Source organism: Anolis carolinensis, chromosome 1 (assembly GCF_035594765.1).
Source record: "Anolis carolinensis isolate JA03-04 chromosome 1, rAnoCar3.1.pri, whole genome shotgun sequence".
In the NCBI taxonomy this organism is placed as follows: domain Eukaryota; kingdom Metazoa; phylum Chordata; class Lepidosauria; order Squamata; family Dactyloidae; genus Anolis; species Anolis carolinensis.
Window position 1 is genome coordinate 364,044,790 of NC_085841.1, and position 24,596 is coordinate 364,069,385.

Here is a 24,596-nt window from a genome sequence, read left to right on the forward strand (position 1 = left end):
AAGAGGAGAGAAGTGCACAAATGGTTTAGGTTTGGAGCAAACATAATGTTCAGAATTGTAAACTGTGGTCTGTGCAAACCAAGGTTTGTTGTTATGCTTGAACCACAAGGTGGTCGCCATTTCTGATGTGGTGTTTCTCTTATCTTCCCCTTTCCCCATCCCTTGAACAGTTGAGAGCTGTGGGCTATGGGATGGATGAAGCTGAGCAGGACCAGTATGAAGCCCACCTCAAGGAACTCTTCGACAGCTTTGATGTCACCGGGACCGGGACCCTCGGGCAGGAAGAGCTGAGAGAGCTTGGCCACGTGTTGCACCTGGAAGAAGTGGCCCCGGGAGCATTGCAGCGGACCCTTCTGCAGGACGGCCTCCCAAGCCGGGTAAGACCGGCACAGCCTTGCATTGTCTTGGGTGGTGGTTGTACATTTGTATACAGCCCTTGCTCCAAGACAACTGGGACATTAGGGGCAAATCTATATTTATGTATTTATTTATTATTTATTATTTACAGTATTTATTGTTGGATTTTGGTTGTGTGTATATGAAATGTAAATCAAGTGTTTCTGCTGTTCAGCAAGTGTGTGTTTCACATGGTCTGTAGTCCCTCCCACAACCTCAAACAACATAGAGTTAAAGGAAAGCTGCATACCAATATAAACATACAGTATTTTTTTTTTTGGTTTTCCCTTGACATTATGTCTAGTTGTGTCCAACTCTGGAGTATTTTTAAAAAATAGTTTGCACATTCAACAAATTTAAAAGTGATCAAGCCATCAAAACAAATTAGAGCCAGTTAAAGACAATCCATAAAAAAACATAACTGCACATCAAAAACAGCAAATAGAGAATCCTGTGCAATTATACAAGCCTGGTCCTGCCTAACAGCTTGTCCTCAAAGGTTTGTTGAAGCACAAAGATGCTCATTTGTTTACAGGGAAAAAAGAGAGGAAATAGAACTACTTTATTGGAAACAATTAATTGAAATGCAGCTACAGTAGAGTCTCACTTATCCAACATAAACGGGCCGGCAGAATGTTGGATAAGCGAATATGTTGGATAATAAGGAGGCATTAAGGAAAAGCCTATTAAACATCAATTTAGGTTATGATTTTACAAATTAAGCACCAAAACATCATGTTAGACAACAAATTTGGCAGAAAAAGTAGTTCAATACACAGTAATGCTATGTAGTAATTACTGTATTTATGAATTTAGCACCAAAATATCATGATATATTGAAAACATTGACTACAAAAATGTGTTGGATAATCCAGAACGTTGGATAAGTGAGTTTTGGATAAGTGAGACTCTACTGTATATTTAATTAGGGGGCTGTAAAGCAACACATGAAAAAATGGAAACTGAAAATAATGAAATAAATATATATATATTTAAAATTAAAAATAAACATACCAAATATAAAAGGTGGTTCTCAGTCTATTGTAGAAAGATGGAAGAATACTGACTGTCTAACTGACTCACCATACATGGTGTTTTCAAAGGCCTTCATGGCTGGAATCAATGGGTGGCTGTGGGTTTTCCAGTCTGTATGGCCATGTTTCAGAAGCATTCTCTCCTGACGTTTTGCCCACATTTATGGCAGGCATCCTCAGAGGTTGTGTGGTATATTGGAAAACTAAACAAGGGAGGTTTATATATCTGTGGAATAATGTCCAGGGAGAAAAGGAAAGGGCCTGAGGCTGTTAGGAATGGTGGGAGTTGAAGTCCAAAACACCTGGAGAGACAAAGTTTGCCCATGCCTAATGTACATCCATCACATCTTTTCCTTGATGGAGTACTTCCTCATTCTTCTGCATGCTGCTGGATTTTTTTATGGTGTCGCAAATTAGTTAAATTAGCCTCCCTGCATAAAGCGGTACCTAAATTTCCTACTCGACAGATGCAGCTGTCTTTCGGGTTGCTTAGGTCAACAACAAGCTAGGCTATTTAATGGCCAGCCACTCAATCTGACCCAAGCTGGTTTCGAACTCATGACCTTTCAGTCAGTAGTGATTTATTGTAACTGGCAACTAACCACTTGCGCCACAACCTGGCCCTGATACCATTGAGCATGATATCAACAGCAAAATCCGAACTACTCCGAAATCCCACAAAGATTAGTGGGCTTTGCTGGCAGGTAAATAATATGTGTAGGATTATAACTCAGACTAGATGACAACTTCCTTTCAGTCCCTATTTCCCTACTTTATAAACTCAACAGCATATTCTGTCTTATCAGTTTTGAAATTTTAGGGCTTTTAAAGCAAAGTTCCAACTCTCTGGTGACATCAAAAGCAAAGGCGCATTAAAAATGCAACTCAGGTGGAAAGATTTCCGGTCTCTTCTACCCGCCTTCAACTGAAAGTTTAATCAATGTCGGTTGGCAGCTGATAATCCTTCTGGGCCAGATTGGAGTCAGAGATAATTGCATATATTTGCTACTCTGAGTATATTAGTTACTGTTGTGTCAGCAGCATAAGCTATTCTATGCTTGAGAAAGTTGCATGTCACAATCTGAGTTCCCTTTCTCTTTCACCCTTTGGATTGCCTTCCTTGACTTGGATTATGCAGGTTAAACATTTATGGATTTGATTATTCACAGATGAATATGGTGTTCTCATTCTACAAGCACTCATTGGCCTCATTATTATTTTGGCACCAACTAGAGAAGGGGCCAGTGTGGTATGGTGTTTGAGTGCTGTACTGGGATACTGGGAGATTAGGATTCAATTGGCCTCTCAGATTTGGAAACACTCTGGGGGACCTTGGGAAAGTCACACGCTTTCAAAGGAAGGCAACGGCAAGCCTATGTGTTGGAAGTAGCCTCCACTAGTTATTTGTTATGTATATAATTCAGATTGCTTACTGTATTGTATATGTGTGTATTGGCATGCAGTTTTCCTTAACTTTATGTTGTGGGAAAGCTGCAGACCATGGGATCAGATCTGGGCTTGTTCGGGACTCAGACTCCATTTTAGAACCAGTATGCTTTCAGATACCAGGAGGAACTGTGCTAGTTGAAGTCCAAAACACCTGGAGAGAGGGTCCAAGTTTGCCCATGCATGGTGTAGATGAACACCTAGGTGAGAGATGTTCAGAGGAGTTGTTGCCAGTTTCTTCCTCTGAAATATAGCCTACACCTCTTGGTCTGTTGGAAATAGCAACCTTCTCAAGCCTTCACTAGTTATTTGTTATGTTCATAATTCAGATTGCTTACTGTATTGTATGTAGTTTTCCTTAACTCTTTGTTGTGGGAGAGGTTGCAGACATGTGATCAGATCTGGGCTTGTTCAGGACTCAGACTCCGTTTTAGAAACGGTATGCTTTCAGATACCAGGAGGAACTGTATGCTTCGAGACTTCAGTAGAAACAGAGGTATCCTTTAGAAGTCAGTAGAAGGAGAATGCTGTACAGAATCATAGAATCATAGAGTTGGAAGAGACCCCACAGGCCATCCAGTCCAACTTCCTGCCAAGAAGCAGGAATAACAGTAACAACAACAACAATAACAACAACAACAACAACAACAATAATAAAAACTCATTGTCCCCTCTGCTTTTCATTATTGTCATGATCCCTCTGTCAACAATCTTACAAAAAACAAATCTCGGCTATCAAACATCTAAATTTCGCATCTGATGTACATGGATGACCTGAAGCTGTATGGGAAAACAGAAACTGAAATCCAGTCTCTGACTAACACTATCCGAATTTTTAGCACTGATATCAGCATGGAGTTTGGCTTGGACAAATGTTTGACAGTGGCATTGAAGAATGGAAAAATCATTGAAAGTGAGGACATAAATATGCCTAATGGCCAAACAATAAAGTGTCACCAGCCAGAGGCCTATAAATATCTGGGCATATTACAGCTGGACAACATCAAGCATGAACATGTGAAGACTGTGGTCAGCAAAGAATACACACAAAGGGTCAGAAAAATTCTCAAAAGCAAGCTCAATGGAGGCAACACCATCAAGGCCATAAACACCTGGGCCATACCTGTCATAAGATATATTGCTGCCATTATAAACTGGACACAGGCGGAACTGGACAATTTGGACAGAAAAACAAGAAAACTCATGACCATTAATCATTCACTGCACCCTCGCAGTGATGTTGACCGGCTATATCTGCCTAGAGGATCAGGGGGCAGAGGACTCTTACAAGTAAAACAAGCCGTCAAAGAAGAAGAACATGCCCTGGCAGAATATGGAAAGCAAGGTGAAGAACCTGCTTTGATTGAAGTCAAAAATCAGAAACTCCTCAAAGCACAGCAGACAAAAAATCAGTACAAGAAAACCGCACTACAAACTAGAGCCGACAGCTGGCACAACAAAACATTGCATGGAAACATTGCATGATTATTTGTGGAGGAGTCGTACTCTAAGAAGGTGTAAAGCAAAGTGAAGAAAACTTGTTCATTGTTGGCAGAAATGTATCTAATTGTCTGGTGATGATGTATAAAAGTGAATAGTGGTAGTTAAAGAGCACATTCGAAGGATTATTTCTGCGTTTGATTTATTAAAATATTCCCATCCAAACCCAAGTAACAAAGGTGGAGGCATTACTTTTCATTCTGTCAAAAAAAGGGGGGTAACCAAGGAGAAGTTGAGACTGTGTTGCATTCCTCCGTTCCTCCACTTGCATGTCATTGTGCCTTTATGCGACAGGGACTAGGTTTGAAAGCGGAGTTTCTGAAAAGAAAGAGGTGAGGGTGAGGAAGGGGCTTTTTGTTTTGTTTGGGGAGGTGGGGAAGGAGGAAGAGGAGAAAGTGAAACGTCTCTCCTTCGGGGTTTTAACTTTGGTTATGAAGCTGCAGCTGCGGCCTGAACAGATGGCCAGGTTTTGTATCATGCGATGCAAGCAATTTTACCGTGACTGGAGCTCAAAAGAAAGATTAAGAGCAATGGGTCGCATGTGGAAGGGGGAGCCGTGAATTTAAATCAAGTTACAGCAAGAGGGGAGTGGAACAATTGAAAACATCCCTGACTCCCTTCGAGGGTATTCTTTGTCCCCATGGAGAACCACAGATATTGGTATCCATTGGAACTCAAGAATCGTGGTTGTTGGGATCCACTGGAACCTCCTGGCTTTTGGTGGCACGTTTGTTGTTGCCCAGGGATTCTTGACCTTTTTTGTTCTGCTGATTGCTCTGCCCATCAGGTGAAATCCACAGCCTCTTCTCAGTTTAATGACACTCAACGTCGGCATGTCTTTAAACTTTAGGATTGTTCAAAATTACATTTTACAACGTTCCTACAATTTCAGTACCACTCCTATACTTCAGAAGATAAAACGCAGTGTGTTGTCATGGCTGGAATCACTGGGTTACTGTGCGGGAATGCTTCTGGAACATGGCCATACAGCCCGGAAAATTCACAGCAATGCAGTGATTCCAGCCATGAAATCCTTTTCCCCTTGACGTTAAGTCCAGTCGTGACCGACTGGGCGTTGGTGCTCATTTCCATTTCTAAGCCAAAGAGCCGGCGTTGTCCATAGACACCTCCAAGGTCATGTGGCCAGCATGACTGCATGGAGCGCTGTTACCTTCCCGCTGGAGTGGTACCTATTGATCTACTCACATTTGCATGTTTTTGAACTACAGTAGAGTCTCACTTATCCAACATAAACGGGCCGGCAGAATGTTGGATAAGCGAATATGTTGGACAATAAGGAGGGATTAAGGAAAAAAATCTATTAAACATCAAAATAAGTTATGATTTTACAAATTAAGCACCAAAACATCATGTTTTACAACAAATTTGACAGAAAAAGCAGTTCAATACACAGCAATGTTATGCAGTACAGTAGAGTCTCACTTATCCAACACTCGCTTATCCAACATTCTGGATTGTCCAACGCATTTTTGTAGTCAATGTTTTCAATACATCGTGATAATCCAACATTCTGGATTATCCAACACATTTTTGTAGTCAATGTTTTCAATACATCGTGATATTTTGGTGCTAAATTCGTAACTACGGTAATTACTACATAGCATTACTGTGTATTGAATTACTTTTTCTGTCAAATTCGTTGTATAACATGATGTTTTGGTGCTTAATTTGTAAAATCATAACCTAATTTGATGTTTAATAGGCTTTTCCTTAATCCCTCCTTATTATCCAACATATTCGCTTATCCAACGTTCTGCCGGCCCGTTTACGTTGGATAAGCGAGACTCTACTGTAATTACTGTACTTAAGAATTCAGCACCAATGTTTTGAAAAGATTGACTACAATACATTGACTACTAAAAGGCCGACTGCGTTGGATAATTCCGAATGTTGGATAAGCGAATGTTGGATAAGTGAGAATCTACTGTACTAGGTTGGCAGAAGCTGGAGCTATCAGTGGGGGCTTACCCCTCTCCCCGGATTCGAACCACCGACTTTTCGGTCGGCAAGTTCAATAGCTCAGTGGTTTAACCCGCTGCGTCACCAGGGACCTTCGACAACATTTTTTTTTCGTATTACTAGATCTGCCTTTATATATCTTAGGCCCCATCTACACTGCCGTATAATGCAGATTGAACTGCCTTGAACTGGATTATATAAGTCTTCACTGCTATATGATCCAGTTCAATTTGTATTATAATGACAGTGTAGATGGGGCCTTAGAAAGGCATTCTGCCATCCCTGCTCTTCTATGGTTAACATCCAGTGGACTCGGTGCCTGGAGTTTCTTAGAGAGGTTTATTCAAGTGAAAACCTAGCTTTCCCTGGGGTCCCGTGCCCCTAACCCCAATGAATGAGGAGGAACAACTGCAACACATTGATAGTAATGGTACCTGCCCATTTGCCTCCCCACTTCTAATGAGAGGTAATCTGTGTTAAGTGCTTGCTGTAGTAGACTCCTAAAAGCATGCTCCGGTCACAGGGTGGGCCCTGCCTTGCATTTTAACATATCTGACGCTTTATTAGCACTGACAGTTGGCTTTACTGCTGATTGGATTTTTGAAAGGCTGTCAGTCCCGTGAGCATTTCCCTCGATTAAGTGGCACATAAAGTCCCATGTCGCGAAGCCACGCCATGAACCTGATTTTCTCAGTCAGACGTTGGCGAGCCTTGGCAGGTTCTGATCTATTTCCGATCGCAAATGCGTTGGCTGAACGCCCCTTTTCCCCCCTGTGATAATTGCATGCACCGTCGCCTGTGTAATCTAAACACGCTCCTCTTCCAGCCAGGCACATTTATTACTTTAAATGTCAAGATTTTTTTTTTCAAATTGGGGAATGTCTTTCTTCGTTGCGAACAGCCTTTAATTTTGTTTTTGAAGTGTGCTACCATTTTGAAATTATTTGTAGGATGAATGGCAGCAATTAACGTGCAAATGAGGCTGTCGGCACGAAGTTTTTCCCCCAACGGAGGCTGCTTTTTAATTACTCCGTGTGATGCAGAGATTGAGGTCTCCGCGGATGGATTTTGACACATTGGGTCCAGAAGAGATCGAACGCTTCGGGCGGGGATGAAGGCATTTGTGAATGACATTCATGGCTGCACAATGAGTGGAAGAGAGCAAAGACAACCTTAGAAGGAAGAACCGAAGTATGAAAAGCCTTTTAGTGTAAATATTGTCAGGGGGGACGATGATGGGGTGAGACCCTGGTTGCCGTGCAGAGTGGGTTCCAAAAATCATCATCCCGGTCTCACCTCCTTCTCCAGGCTGTCTTCCCATGCAGAGAATCAGCACTGGTCAACAAACACTCCAGCAGGCGAAGGGTCAGTTGAAATCCAACTGTTGTTTAACTTTATTTACATAAATATTTACAGTTACAGTTATTCACAATAAATCCCAGACACATGGCTGTGTCTCCTCGGCTGCAGAGCATAGCATTCATAGTCCATCTCCAGTGAATGCTCACGCTGAACACACTAACAAAACGACACTCCCCTGTATTCCACAGATCATGAAGAAAGTCCCGGTCAAACAGACTTGACCCCATTGGTCCTGTGATACATCAATCAAAACAGGTTCTTATTAACTCCATAGCTACTGAAATGCCTTGCCGAAACTAACACAGAAGGCATTTCTAACAGCCTAGATTGATTTTAACATTTCACACAATTCACAATACCCTGACAAATATCACATACTGTTAGGAATTGTGGGAGTTCAAGTCCAAAACTCCTGGCTGCTGCTGCTCAGTCTTTTAGTCGTTTTCGACTCTTCGTAACCTCCTGGACCAGTCCAGGCCAGAGTTCCCTCTCAGCCGTCACCGCCCCCATTTCCTTCAAGGTCGAGCCAGTCACTTCAAGGATACCGTCCATCCATCTTGCCCTTGGTCGGCCTCTCTTCCTTTTTCCTTCCATTTTCCCCAGCATCGTGATATTTTCCAAGCTTTCCTGTTTCCTCATGATGTGGCCAAAATACTTCAGCTTTGCCTCTAATATCCTTCCCTCCAGTGAGCAGCCATCGGGCATTATTTCCTGGAGGATGGACTGGTTGGGTCTTCTTCTGATCCAAGGCACTCTCAGGATTTTCCTCCAGCACCAGAATTCAAAAGCGTCTCTCTTCTTTCGCTCAGCCTTCCTTACGGTCCAGCTCTCGCATCCAGAGGTTACTATGGGGAATACCATTGCTTTCAGTATAAGGACCTGTGTTGCCCATGTGATGCCTCTGCTCTTGACTATTTTATCAAGGTTGGCCATTGCTCTCCTCCCAAGAAGGAAACGTCTTCTGATTTCCTGGCTGCACTCTGCATCTGCAGTCATCTTCGTGCCTAGAAATATAAAGTCTGTCACTGCCTCCACGTTTTCTCCCTCTATTTGCCAGTTATCAATAGGTGTAGTTGCCATGATCTTGGTTTTCTTGATGTTTAGCAACCCAACTTTTGCCCTTCCTTCTTTCTTTCACCTTGGTGATAAGGCTCCTCAGCTCTTCCTCACTTTCGGCCATCAGAGTGGTATCATCTGCATATCTAAGGTTGTTAATGTTTCTTCCAGAAATTTTAACTCCGGCCTTGGATTCCTCAAGCCCCGCATGTCGCATGATGTGTTCTGCGTACAAGTTGAATAGGGAGAGTGAGAGTATACAGCCCTGATGTCCGCACTCCTTTCCCAATCTGGAACCAGTCTCCTGTTCCGTGGTCTGTTCTGACTGTGGCTACTTGGTCTTTATACAGATTTCTCAGGAGACAGACAAGGTGACTTGGTCTCCCCAGACCACCAAGAACATGCCATAGTTTATTATGATCCACACAGTCAAAGGCTTTAGAATAGTCAATAAAGCAGAAGTAGATGTTTTTCCGAAACTCCCTGGCTTCCTCCATTATCCAGCATCTGGATATTGGCAATTTGGTCTCTCGTTCTTCTGTCTTTTCTGAACCCAGCTTGGACATCTGGCAATTCTCACTCCATGTATTGCTGGAGTCTGCCTTGCAGGATCTTGAGCATTACCTTACTGGCATGGGAAATAAGGGCCACTGTATGGAAGTTTGAGCATTCTTTAGCGTTTCCCTTTTTGGTATGCAGATATAAATTGATTTTTTTCCAATCTGATGGCCAATCTTGTGTTTTCCATATTTGCTGGCATATGGCATGCATCACCTTGACAGCATCACCTTCCAAGATTTTAAACAAGATTTTAAAACTCCTGGAGGGAGGGCCAAATTTTGCTCATGCCTCCTTACAGAGAAAGTCCTATGGTTTATATTTTTTGTCTTTTCAATTCTTAAAGTTAGGAATATTATAGTATAAAGATGCCATTTCAATCTATACATATAAAAATGTAATGTGCGTTTTTCCCATGGAGTAAACAACAAAACCACTGAACCAAATCACACCAAATTTGGCCACAAAAGACATAGTCATCCAATCTGTGTATTTCAATTTAAAAACCTAGAAAAATATTCCAAATTACAGAGGACGAGGAAGAGCCGTTCTCCCCCGGCTGCCAGTCAGAAGGCCCCGCCCCTTCATTTCATAGCAACCCCCTCAGCCACAATGGTGCCCGGGGGACAGATAGGGTTCCACTTAGGCCTCTTCCACACAGCCTATAAAATACAGGAAATAAAATATACTAACATATACAGTAGAGTCTCACTTATCCAAGCTAAACGGGCTGGCAGAAGCTTGGATAAGCGAATATCTTGGATAATAAGGAGGGATTAAGGAAAACCCTATTAAACATCAAATTAGGTTATGATTTTACAAATTAAGCACCAAAACTTCATGTTATACAACAAATTTGACAGAAAAAGTAGTTCAATGCGCAGTAATGTTATGTTGTAATTACTGTATTTATTAATTTAGCACCAAAATATCATGATATATTGAAAACATGGACTACAAAAATGGCTTGGATTATCTAGAGGCTTGGGTAAGCAAGGCTTGGATACCTGAGACTCTACTGTACTAACTACCACCAATTCCTCAATACTTTATTTCCCATACTACCACACTTCGCCATAGCAATGTGTGGCCGGGTACAGCTGTATTCTATAAAAGCACAGTTTGAAAAAAAGAATTGGGGAGGAAAGGAGATTTTTGTATTCTGATATGCCACAGAATTAAAAAGAAATCCATTCCAGGTTAGGAATATAATGTTGCAGCCGGTGCCACAAATGTCAGGGAATAGTCCAGGGCAACAAAAATGTTACTTGGATGTTTTTTAAAGCCCTGACAATGACTCCTGTGTCAGAGCGGTTTCCTAGGCACACACGCAGCAGAAGTCGCTGACGAGGAAGCTCTGGATAAATAACAACGCTGCAGTCTTCAATTATCTATCAAAAGTTTACTTACGAACGGAAATCTCACAAGACGATACACAGCTCTCACGCAGGCACACACGGGAAGGGACAGAGAGAAAAAGATAGGAAGTAGAGGGCTATTTATCTCAGTCTCTGCTGTCTGATGCAATCCAAGTTTAACCCTTTACACACTGGTATAGTAAGCAGCACACAGTGTATGATGCAATCTTCAGCACACATTGCACAACCATGACTCAATTACATTTAAACAACTCTGTATACAATCATTCTCACTTTAACATCCTGCCCATCAAAATAATTGGCAGTCCTTCTTGTCCGGGTCTGATTGCCTTCCAAGTGTAGGGTCTCGGTGGTGGATCCATAGGTGACTGTAGAGACCTATTCTGGATCCACATGTTCTTCCGCAGAGAGCACATCGGTTTCCAGGTGGAAAGCAGTCCTCTTGGCCCATTTCTCCCTTCCACCTTCCATTCACGCCTCTTCGAATCCCACAGCACTGTTGGAATCAGCTGACCTCTAGTTCCAATGCTCGAGGGCCAGGGCTTCCCAGTTCTCTCGGTATCTATGTCACAGTTTTTAAGGTTGGCTTTAAGCCCATCTTTCAATCTCTTTTCCTGTCCACCAACATCCCATTTTCCATTCTTGAGTTGTGAGTAGAATAACTGCTTTGGGAGACAGTGATCTCTGAGCATTTGGAAAATGTGGAATTCAGTTCAGTGAAGTTGATGGCAGAGGGTCATGGCTTCGATGCTGGTGGTCTTTGCTTCTTCCAGAACGCTGACCTTTATTTGTCTGTCTTCCCAAGAGATTTGCAGGATTTTTCAGAGGCAACGCTGATAGAATTGTTCCAGGAGTTGAGACAGTCCACATTTTGCAGGCATATAACAGGGTTGTGGAGGACAAAGGCTTTATAAACAAGCATCTTGGTGTCCTGATCCTCAAACACTCTCTGCTTCATTCTGAAAAATGCTGCACTCGCAGAGCTTAGTCGATGTTTCATTTCAGTGTCGATGTTGAATTTTGTGGAGAGGTGGCTGCCAAGGGAGCGGAAATGGTCAACGTTTTCTAACATTACACCCTTGAGCTGTATTTCTGGCCTTGCAGAGGGATTGGCCTTTTGCTGAAAGAGCCTTTTGGTTTCCACGATGTTCAGTGAGAGAACAAGCTTTTTATATGCTTCTGCAAAGGTGTTTAGAGTGGTTTGTAGGTTTGCTTCTGAACGAGCACAGGCTACGTTATCATCAGCATATTGGAGTTCTAGAACTCCTGACACTTCTGCCCTGTCTGAGCGCATCCCAAGAGAGGAATAACAAAAGGGACTTGTTGTTGTGACTCAGCTGGATCAGTTAGATTCTCAGATCGACGCTGATGAGGATGATGGGATTCGGGTTCAAAATGTCCCTGTGTTAGAAGATGAGGAACAGAGAGTGCAAGTTCATTTCCCCACAGCAAGTGATGATGTTGATGATACTGAAACTAGCCAGGTGCAAATTGACTTAGAAAAGGAGGACAGTTCTCAGCCTGATAACAAGGCTCAGCAAACTAATGAGCAGGCTGACCTTGATGAAATGGGCTCCCTAGATCGAGCTGACCGTTTGGAATTCAGGGTTTGAAGGAGTGTGAGAATCGCAAACAAGAGGGAGGTTAGAGGCCAGAGAAATGCTTTCATGTTTTGCAAAGGGTATTAAAGCAATGTGTTTGGAGACGAACCTTTGTCAAAGCAACTTTCGTTCAACCATGAAACAAGCTCTCATTTTCCTGGATTATCTTATAGCCTGTGTTCTTGTTCCTGGAACCTTGTCATGATTTATTGGGACTTTGCTTATTCCTTGTGAGTTCCTGAATTATTCTCTAAGGCTTTATTTTGTAACCAACTTTTGGAACTTTACTTTTGCTTTTTAAAGAACTTTTTATCATCTATTTTCTAATAAACTGAAAAGACTTCAACCTGTGTGCAGTTTGGTATATATAGCAAGGTGAAGCTAGCCTGTGGTGCGACACTTGTAGCATTTTTAAGTCTAAAAGTTTATATAAAATTAGTAGTTCTGGCTAGAGCAGACCTACTGAGTCAATGAAACTTACACAGGTCTTGAATTACAACTGCACTCGGGTTCATTGGGTCCAGTTTAATCTCAACTAAGAATTGGATTTAGGCCTCAATACTTTCATGTGGCCTAAGCACCCATTAGACTTGAGTCGGCTTCATTTGGTTTTCTTTCTTTTCATTTATTAAAGTAATATTATCTACTCTGTATCCCAGGAACTCAGGGTGGCATATAGGTGAAAAATTAAATACAAACGAGAGAAAGATGTCTTATCATGTATTAAACTCTCTTAACAAATTAAAACATGTTAGCTTGAAACAAATTAAAAAGGAGTTGGTTTGCAATTTGGAAACGTATTAAACTTTCTTACCAGATTAAAACAAGTTAAAACAGCTGGAAAACTATGTACATGCACAAGCTAAATAAAATTGTGGGATTCCCTTAAGGCTTTCATTAAAAGGATTACCGAAGCATTATCCAAAGCTGGTAAATGTATAAGTTCGCCCTCTGTATCCACAGATTCTTCATCCACTTGAAAGCACAGAACACCTATAACATTCCTCCTCAAATATTATGATTTAGTGCTTGGTTTTAATATGATACCTTCAGGGTATTTTTTTGTCCTTTGGTGGTATTTTGCCGTACTTGGTACTGTAAGCCTTATTGGATTCTGCAATAAGACAAACATTAAGAGATGAATTAAGATATTCAAAGGATGTTAATTAGAACAAGAGCAGGGTTGGCCAACCACAGTGAGTCCCAGGGCCAGTTTTCTGCTTCTGAGAGACTGTGGGACCCCACAAAGACTGTCCCTAAATGCCCCCCAAGGCCCAAAGATCTAATAGGAGAACACGGGGAGTTCCAACAATAAGGGCAGAAGGGCAGTTGGTTCTTGCAGAAGCAGAGGCAGCAGGAGGACATTTTTGCTTCCTGGCTTCAGGTAGGATTTGGCTAAGATTTTAAACTGAGTGTGGGCTTGGCTCCTGTGGTCAAAGTCTAACTGTTGTGTGACTGTTGTGTTGAAAGAGAGCCAGGTACTTAAGTTGATTGACAGCAGGCATTGTCCCCTGTTAATTGAGTTTCTGGGAAAGCTTTATTTGCCAGTGTGAGTTTCTGCCAGAGCCTGATCCCAGAAGGGCAGTTGGTTCTTGCAGAAGCAGAGGCAGCAGGAGGACATTTTTGCTTCCTGGCTTCAGGTAGGATTTGGCTAAGATTTTAAACTGAGTGTGGGCTTGGCACCTTTACTAACTATCCTTCGCAGTACATACAGGAAACAAAGCAACATAAACAAATACACAAAGAGGTGGTTTGTTGCAGTTTGCACATAAAGTGCGTGCATATTACTTAACTGTACAAAGATCCCACTTGGCCACCACGCTCACCAAGAGATGCAACAAAAGCAAAACATTCCCATCACATGCACCAGCTGTGGCATGTTCCGCTTTTTCACACAAAAACTAGACAACTACATCTGCTCCAAATGCAAACAGATGACTCTGATGGAGCAGAGGATCCAACAGCTCGAGCACCGTATTAAGACCCTTAAGGACATTCAGGCACTTGAGCTCTTCTTGGACACTGCACAACACGCTGCTGTAGATCAGCAGCCTGCATCACACCAACTCCACCAAGACCATGATCAGGAACCTTATGGGGAGATCAACTCAAAGGTAGACAACCCTCAGGCTTGGAAGGAGGTCACCCATAGAAGGAGACGCAGGACCAGGCAGCCTCCGCAGAACTCCTCTGCTCAGCTGCATTTACACAACAGATTTGAAATTCTTACATCATTAACATACAATCAGGAAACACATCTTGTGGAGGACCACAGTTTCTTAGATACCACTCAGTGGACCACCCTGGATCAATGCGCAGGGGATAGCCCTGATGGGGACAGTGCATCACCACAGTCACACTTATGTAATCATGCAAATGCTCCATCTCCAATCATAGACCAGGAGCAACAGGAACATCCTTGGGAGAGTAATGGGCTCTCGGATGTATCTCAATGGATTGTCATTGATGAATGCACTGGGGATGTTGAGGAGGACGACAACACTTTACACCTACATGATTCACTTCAACAGGAACACTCTTCAGGGGACATACACACTGTCTTGCACAAAAGGGACCCTGTCAATCCTCAAAGGAAACAGGTCTTGGTAGTAGGTGACTCCCTCCTTAGAGGAACGGAAGCCATCATTTCCAGACCGGATGGGATGGCTCGAGAAACATGCTGCCTCCCGGGGGCAAAAATACACCATATCACTCAGAGGCTCAGCAGGCTCCTAAAGCCCCATCACCCTCCCCACCTTATGTTGATTCATGTAGGTACCAATGACACCGCTAGGCATACTTTTCAAAAGATCACAAATGATTTTCGAGCTCTGGGAACAAAGCTAAAACTGTATAATGTACATGTGATCTTTTCATCCCTCCTCCCTGTTGTAGGACACGGCTCTACAAGGGCCGGAAAAATAGTACAGGTCAATAACTGGCTCAGAAAATGGTGTCAAGAGGAGCATTTTGGCTTCCTTGACCATGGTCTACTCTTCCAAGAGGATGGACTACTGGCAAGCGATGGGGTGCATCTCACACAAGTAGGAAAACATCTTTTTGCACACAGACTCACAAACCTCATCAGGCGCACTTTAAACTAGATCCACTGGGGGAGGGGAACAACAGCCTGGCGAACACTATATTACCCACGACCACAGGGAACCGCCGAAAGGCTAAACGGAGGGCTGCACAAACACAGCAAGGACCAAGTACAGAGAGCACAATAATCCCAAATAAACAGTTCGAGGGGAGGTCACAGGGGCTTACATGTCTTTACACTAATGCTCAGAGCATGGGAAATAAGCAAGACGAACTCCAACTCCTAGCACAGCACCACACATACGATGTCATAGGCATCACTGAAACCTGGTGGGATGACTCCCATCACTGGAATTTAACCATTGAGGGCTATAACCTCTTTCACAGAAATAGAACAAAGGGGAGAGGAGGGGGAGTAGCTTTATATGTCAAAAACAGTTACGTTGCAGAAGAAATGCAAGACTGTAATCCGGGAAACCAGCTTGAAAGCATCTGGATAAGAATCAAGGGAACCGGGACTCAAAAAGATCTTGTCGTGGGTGTCTACTACAGAACTCCGAGTCAGGATGAAGGACTTGATGAAGCCTTCTGTCAACAGCTGACCAAACAGGCACAAAGAAGAGATATAGTAGTCATGGGCGATTTCAATTATCCCGATATCTGCTGGAAAACAAACTCAGCCAAGAGTACAAAGTCCAACAAATTCCTCACTTGCCTTGCAGATAATTTTATGGTCCAGAAGGTAGAAGAGGCAACAAGGGGATCAGCAACTCTTGATCTAATCTTAACAAATGTGGAAGACCTGATCAATACAGTTGAAGTGGTTGGATCCTTAGGGGCAAGTGACCATGTGCTCCTGCAGTTTGCAATACAAAGGAATGCTGAAACTAAGACAAGTCAAACACGCATTCTGGACTTTAAGAGAGCTGACTTCCAAAAAATGAATTACTGAGCGGCATTCCATGGACGCCGATATTAAAAAACAAGGGAGTTAAGGATGGATGGGAGTTTTTCAAAAGTGAAATACTCAAGGCGCAAATGCAAACAGTGCCAACAAAGAAGAAAAATAAGACAAGTGCAAAGAAGCCAGAATGGATGTCCAAAGAACTTCTAACTGAGCTAAAGCTCAAAAGTGACATGCACAAGAAGTGGAAAAGGGGAGAAATCACCAAAGAAGAATTCAAACGTATAGCCAACACCTGTAGGGAAAAGGTTCGCAAGGCTAAAGCGCAAAATGAGCTCAGGCTTGCCAGGGACATAAAAAACAACAAAAAAGGCTTTTTTGCTTACGTTGGGAGAAAAAGGAAGAAAAAGGAGGCGATAGGGCCATTGCAAGGAGAAGATGGGGTGATGGCGACAGGGGACAGGGAAAAGGCAGAACTACTTAATGCCTTCTTTGCCTCGGTCTTCTCAGAAAAAGAAAGCCATCTTCAACCTCAGCAACACGGAATGGACGAAGGATTGGGGGAAATCCAACCCCAAATAGGGAAACAAGTTGTCCAGGAACACTTGGCCTCTCTAAACGAATTCAAGTCCCCAGGGCCAGATCAGCTACACCCAAGAGTACTGAAGGAACTAGCGGAAGTTATTTCAGAACCACTGGCAATTATCTTCGAGAGTTCTTGGAGAACGGGAGAAGTCCCAGCAGATTGGAGGAGGGCGAATGTGGTCCCTATCTTCAAGAAGGGAAAAAAGAACGACCCAAACAATTACCGTCCGGTCAGCCTCACATCAATACCAGGCAAAATTCTGGAAAAGATCATTAAGGAAGTGGTCTGCAAACACTTAGAAACAAATGCGGTCATTGCTAATAGTCAACACGGATTTACCAAAAACAAGTCATGCCAGACTAATCTGATCTCTTTTTTCGATAGAGTTACTAGTTGGGTCGATACAGGGAATGCTGTGGATGTAGCGTACCTGGATTTCAGTAAGGCCTTCGACAAAGTCCCCCACGACCTTCTGGCAAACAAACTAGTAAAATGTGGGCTAGACAAAACTACGGTTAGGTGGATCTGTAATTGGCTAAGCGAACGAACCCAAAGGGTGCTCACCAATGCGTCGTCTTCATCATGGAAAGAAGTGACAAGTGGAGTGCCGCAGGGCTCCGTCCTGGGCCCGGTTCTGTTCAACATCTTTATTAACGACTTAGACGAAGGGTTAGAAGGCACGATCATCAAGTTTGCAGATGACACCAAACTCGGAGGGATAGCTAACACTCCAGAAGACAGGAGCAGAATTCAAAACGATCTTGACAGACTAGAGAGATGGGCCAAAACTAACAAAATGAAGTTCAACAGGGACAAATGCAAGATACTTCACTTCGGCAGAAAAAATGGAAATCAAAGATACAGAATGGGGGACGCTTGGCTTGACAGCAGTGTGTGCGAAAAAGACCTTGGAGTCCTCGTGGGGAACAAGTTAAACATGAGCCAACAATGTGATGCGGCTGCTAAAAAAGCCAATGGGATTCTGGCCTGCATCAATAGGGGAATAGCGTCTAGATCCAGGGAAGTCCTGCTCCCCCTTATTCTATTCTGCCTTGGTCAGACCACACCTGGAATCACACTGTGTCCAATTTTGGGCACCACAGTTGAAGGGAGATGTTGACAAGCTGGAAAGCGTCCAGAGGAGGGCGACTAAAATGATTAAGGGTCTGGAGAACAAGCCCTATGAGGAGCGGCTTAAAGAGCTGGGCATGTTTAGCCTGCAGAAGAGAAGGGTGAGAGGAGACATGATGAGAGCCATGTACAAATACGTGAAGGGAAGTCATAGGGAGGAGGGAGCAAGCTTGTTTTCTGCTGCCCTGCAGACTAGGACACGGAACAATGGCTTCAAACTACAGGAAAGGAGATTCCACCTGAACATCAGGAAGAACTTCCTCACTGTGAGAAGGGCTGTTCGACAGTGGAACTCTCTGCCCCGGGCCGTGGTGGAGGCTCCTTCTTTGGAGGCTTTTAAGCAGAGGCTGGATGGCCATCTGTCGGGGGTGCTTTGAATGCGATTTCCTGCTTCTTAGCAGGGGGTTGGACTGGATGGCCCATGTGGTCTCTTCCAACTCTACTATTCTATGATTCTATGATTCTATGGAAGAGTTGCCTGATTCCTTTTAATAAATGAAAATATGCACACCGTGCGCTTTAATGCATCTTTAGCCAAAAGCACTGGACCAACTTGAAAAGAGACATTAATTGACTGCCTCTGCCCATAATTGAAGGGTGTCTTGTTGTTGTGGTTGTATGCTCTGACTTATGAATGGGAGGCCTCTAAAAGGCCAGATTCAGGACGATCGTCGTATCACTCTTTGTTGGGAGGTGGTGGCTGGCCCTGATTGTTTCCTGTCTGGAATTCCCCTGTTTTATGAGTGTTGTCCTCCCAACAAAGGACCCCCCCCCAGGCAGGAAGCAACCAGATTTTGAAGCTGCAAGGCTATTCAATGCTAAAAAAAGGTGGCCAGTTGCAGCATTCACACTTGCCTCCAACAGACAAGAGTTCTTCCTCCCACCCTGGACATTTTTCCACAGATATATAAATCCCACTTGCCTAGTTTCCAACAGACCTCACAACCTCTGAGGATGCCTGACATAGATGTGGGCGAAACGTCAGGAGAGAATGCTTCTGGAGCATGGCAGTCAGCATGGAAAGCTCACAGCAACCCAGTGATTCAGGCCATGAAAGCCTTCGACAATACATGATGATGATGATGATTATTATGGTAAAGTGCTGGACTGGGAGGACCCTTTGAGTTTCACAAACTCTGAGGATGCCTGCCATAGATGTGGGTGAAACATCAGGAAAGAATGCTTCTATAACACGGCCACGCCGCACGGAAAACTCACAGCAACCCAGTGATTCAGGCCATGAAAGCCTTCAACACTTTATTATTATTATTATTATTATTATTATTATTATTATTATTATTATTATTATTATTATTATTATTATTGTATGACACAACAAACATAGATATACTGGATTTCGTTACACAAAATCACAAGTCGAACACTTCCCAAGTGTCTAGGACTGTGTAATGTATTTTCGGATGATGCGCACAGATCCCAGCAGGGTGGCCTTTTGCAGTTGGCAGATCGTAATTTTGTCAATGTCTATTATTTCCAAATGCTGGCTGAGATCTTTTGGCACGGCACCCAATGTGCCCATCACCACCGGGACCACCTGCACTGGTTTCTGCCAGAGTCTTTGAAGTTCAATCTTGAGGTCCTGATAGCGGCTGAGTTTTTCCTGTTGTTTTTCGTCAATGCGACTGTCACCTGGGATGGCAACATCAATAATCCAAACATTTTTATTTTCCACAACTGTGATGTCTGGTGTGTTGTGTTCCAGAACTTTGTCATCCTGGATTCAAAGGTCCCACAGTATCTTTATGTGTTCATTTTCCATTACCTTTGCAGGTTTGTGATCCCACCCGTTCTTTACTGCTGGGAGGTGGTACTTGTGGCATAAGTTCCAATGAATCATTTGGGCCACATAGTTGTGCCTCTGTTTATAGTCTGTCTGTGTGATTTTCTTACAGCAGCTGAGGATATGATCAATGGTTTTGTCGGTTTCCTTGTACAGTCTGCATTTTGGGTCATCAGCTGATTTTTCGATCTTGGCCTTAATTGCCTTTGTTCTGATGGCTTTCTCCTGGGCTGCAAGGATCAGGCCTTCTGTCTCCTTCTTCAGTGTCCCATTCGTGAGCCAGAGCCAGGTTTTCTCCTTATCAGCTTTTCCTTCAATTTTGTCAAGGAACTTTCCATGCAATGTTTTGTTGTGACAGCTGTCAGCTCTAGTTTGTAGTGCGGTTTTCTTGTACTGGTTTTTTGTCTGCTGTGCTTTGAGGAGTTTCTGTTTTTTGACTTCAATCAAAGCAGGTTCTTCACTTTGCTTTCCATATTCTGCCAGGGCATGTTCTTCTTCTTTGACTGCTTGTTTGACTTGCAAGAGTCCTCTGCCCCCTGATCTTCTAGGCAGATATAGCCGGTCAACATGACTGCGAGGGTGCAGTGAATGATGAATGGTCATGAGTTTTCTTGTTTTTCTGTCCAAATTGTCCAGTTCCATCTGTGTCCAATTTATAATGCCAGCAGTATATCTTATGACAGGTATGGCCCAGGTGTTTATGGCCTTGATGGTGTTGCCTCCATTGAGCTTGTTTTTGAGAATTTTTCTGACCCTTTGTGTGTATTCTTTGCTGACCACAGTCTTCACATGTTCATGCTTGATGTTGTCCAGCTGTAATATGCCCAGATATTTATAGGCCTCTGGCTGGTGACACTTTATTGTTTGGCCATTGGGCATATTTATGCCCTCACTTGCAATGATTTTTCCCTTCTTCCATGCCTCTGTCAAACATTTGTCCAAGCCAAACTCCATGCTGATATCAGTGCTAAAAATTCGGATAGTGTTAGTCAGAGACTGGATTTCAGTTTCCATTTTCCCATACAGCTTCAGGTCATCCATGTACATCAGATGTGAACTTTTGTGAGAATTCTTAGATGTTTGATAGCCGAGATTTGTTTTTTGTAAGATTGTTGACAGAGGGATCATGGCAATATTGAAAAGCAGAGGGGACAATGAGTCTCCCCGGAAAATTCCTCTCCTGATGTTGACAAGTCCATAGCTTTCATTTCCAACAAATAGCTCAGTTTTCCAGTGCTCCATCATGTTTTCAATAAAAGTGCCAACGTTTTTACTAATCCCGATGGCGTCCAGGCACTTGATGATCCAGCTGTGTGGGAGTGAGTCAAAGGCCTTTTTGTCATGTGAAGATTAGCTTTTCGGCTTTTACAGTTCTCCAGAATCATTTTGTCAATCAATAGCTGGTCTTTTGTGCCCCTGCTTTTCCGTTTGGTTATTATTATTATTATTATTATTATTATTATGGCAGGGCACTAGACTGGGAGGACCCTTTGAGTCTGTGATTGTAGTGAGTGTTCAGGCTTGATTTGCTCTTGGTCCCAGTTCTGCATCTGCTGCATCAGCAGAACTTTAGCATCGTATTTTGAATGACTCTGTCTTCTCCATATCAGTTTTCTTCACTCTCCAGCTGTCACAACCCTACAAAGAAGCGAGAATACTGTGATTTTAACCTCGGTCACAGCTCTCCACCCTGATTTGGACAGGATTGTGGATTTTCTGCTTGATAGAGCCAGGTTGCCTCCCGTGTCATGGTAGCCAGGGCTTCCCTATGCTGCTTAATTAGTGTTGTTTATTATTCACGGGCGTCTCTTGCTGTAATAACACAGGTCTCTGCAGAGCCTCAGGGCCTGGATGCGGCTCGAAAGGCTCAGAAATCTCTAGACGTGCAAAAAAGGATTTGTTCGTTTGGAATAGGATCACAAGGAACTCAAAACCGGTTAGGGCAAAGCGTGTTTCTTTATTTCCTCTCGAAGAATAAGGGGGACTCAGATGTGGAGTGAAAAGGAAAAGGAAGCTGATTGTCGTCTCAAGGAGTTAAAGACCGTTTGATATTTGTGCCAATAATTCTTTTTTAGTCTCTTAAAACAATTGTGCAATTTCCTCAACGGAAGCAGTTGGGCATTTTTGTCTCTTGCAGAACATCTCCGTTGTTTTCGAGATCGTGAAAATAGGATTGTGCATACATTGCTATTGCATGTACATATGTGCTGACAATGGGTCAACATCAGGCATGGGCAAACTTGGGCCCTCCAGGTGTTTTGGGCTTCAACTCCCATCATTCCTAACAGCCTACCGGCTGTTAGGAATGGTGGGAGTTGAAGTCCAAAATACCTGGAGGGCCCAAGTTTGCCCATGCCTGGTCTCCATGTTGGACACAGAATATATGAGGGTTGAATGAAAAGTAATGACTCCACCTTCGTAGCTCCTCAACAGATGGCAGTCCTGGTCTGCGGCAGGTCCTGGCTTGTTCAGTAGACTCTCCTCTGCAATTCCATTTGGCGGGAAGCCTTAGCATTGAACGGTTGTGTTGTTAAAGTGCAAAGTATGGAACCCTGTGCAGACGGTCGGTCAATGCAACTTAAGCAATGTGAATTCTCAATTCTTGACAGCAGAAGGTGTCACCTCAAAGGAAATTCATCAGAGAATGCAAGTTGTTGATGGTGATTGTGTTGATGTGAGTCCTGTGCGTTGCTGGGCGAGTAAGTTTAAAGATGTTGAAGTGGGAACATCTGACTTGCACGACAAACAGCAGCCACCGGGTTTCACAAGCAGAAGGTTGACAGATTGATTCAGGATGATTGTCGTATCACTCAGAGAGAAACTTCAAGCATAATGAGCATTTCACAAGAACGTGTGTGTCACATGATTGCTTTGGCTATCGGAAAATCCAACAAGTTTTCTGAAGCCGTCACAGAAGAAGTCGACACTCTGTTTCCGCAACCAACGTCACACAGTACCCATCGTGCACAGGTCTTCCGATAGCCAAGCAAAGCAATAATATGACCCACACATTCTTGTGAAATGCCGATTATGCTTGAATTTCTCTCTGAGTGATACAACAATCATCCTGAATCAATCTGTCAACCTTTTGCTTGTGAAACTCGGTAGTTGCTGTCACAGGACGCCCAACTCTTTGTTTGTCACTCAAGTCAGATGTTCCCACCTCAACATCTTCAAACTTACCTGCCCAACGATGCACAGGACTCACATCAACACAATCACCATAAACAGCTTGCATTCTCTCCTTTGGGGTGACACCTTCTGCTGTCAAGAATTCAATGACTGTATGTTGCTTAAGTCGCATTGACCAACCGTCTGCGCAGGGTTCCATACTTTGCACTTTAACAACACAACCGTTCAATGCTAAGGCTTCCTGCCAAATGGAACTGTAGAGGAGAGCCTACTGAACAAGCCAGGACCTGCCGCAGACCAGGACTGCCATCTCTTGAGGAGTTACGAAGGTGGAGGCATTACTTTTCATTCAACCCTCGTACAGCAGCAGTTCTCCTGGAAGATACCCGTCCAAACCATTGTTTAAAACCCCTCATAACCTATGAACAATCTATGCGCTGCATCTAGCATGGACTGAACTCCCTATGTGTTTCTCCTTCTTCTCCTTCAAGGTCCACTTTGACCAGTTCAAAGATGCCCTCATCCTCATCCTGTCCAGCACACTAACCAACGAGGAGTCCTTCCAGCAACCAGGTAAGATGACGCTTTTCTATTCTGACCATGACAAGGAGGCCAACAGGCCTACATTGGACTGAGAACTGTTTTTAAGATTGTTTTGGACACCATGATGGTTGTGATGCCTAAGTTTGCCATAAGTCAGAAATGACTTCAATTCAGACAACTACAGCAAAACATGTATAGAATGCTAGAGCTGGAAGAGACCTCAGGGCCATCCAGTCCAATCCCCTGCCAAGAAGCAGGAAAATCACATTCAACGCATAGGACTGTGCTGTAAGGGCAAAGAAATAGCTTGACTGAGTAAAACAGCCTTGTTGACTATTTCAATCTCTTGGGAGTATGAACCAAGAAGTACCAGGTTTCAGAAATCAAGCGTAATGTTTTTAATGGTATGGACTACTAGCATACTTGGATGAGCAATTACTTACATAAGGAGCTACCTGGGTTTATTAAGCCTGACAAGTTGGTCGTAGTTGACAAGTTGGAATATGAATGGAGTTCATGACACTCTCTGCGCAGTCTCCAGGGCTACAGGTACAGGTCTAGACTTGCAAGGAAAACATGGCTTTTCAATTGACAAGGTTACTTGTACAAAGAAAAGGCTTCACCTGATAAATAAAGGTGACTTTGGAGATCAGAACCAAGGGTGGTATGTGTGTGGAAGTCAGATTTGTTTGACATTCATTTGACATTCTGAGAGTATGATAGACTCATTTCTCTCCCTGGAAATGGCCAGGTGTTAGATCCCAGCCAGCCATGGCACCAGGGCCTGCAGTGTTTCAGGACTTGCACTTTGACACAGATAATGTTGAGGATTATACTGACATTTCACCCTCCACGGAGGGGCCTTTGCAGCTGCAGGTGCCCGAAGTTATTGGTTCTGGAGACTTGCTAATTGGGGAAGATTCTTCTATTCCTCCCTTGCAGATAGAGCCAGATGTTGCAGAGATGCCTGGGAACGGGGGTTTTAATCATAGAGATTTTGTGACCAGAGAGAGAAGTGCAAAACAAGGGGTCCGTTAGAGCCAGAGACTGGCAAATAGATGGGATAATGGTTAGTGCTCCCATGGGAATATTTTGGGAATTTGTACTCCCTAAATTGTGAACAGTTTGGAATCTGTTAGAAGTGT

General features: G+C 43.4%; 1 protein-coding gene across 6 annotated transcripts in view; it reads left to right on the plus strand.

The window, feature by feature from the left end:
- The window catches only part of nin (ninein), a 213,367-nt gene that overhangs the window by 62,863 nt on the left and 125,908 nt on the right, over positions 1-24,596 (plus strand). For all 6 annotated transcript variants that reach the window (XM_062968703.1, XM_062968701.1, XM_062968704.1 and 3 more), the window contains 2 exons: positions 171-377; positions 23,400-23,481. In XM_062968703.1, coding sequence (XP_062824773.1) covers positions 192-377; positions 23,400-23,481 — 268 coding nt within the window. In that variant the 5' untranslated portion in view covers positions 171-191. The remainder of the gene's footprint in view (positions 1-170; positions 378-23,399; positions 23,482-24,596) is intronic.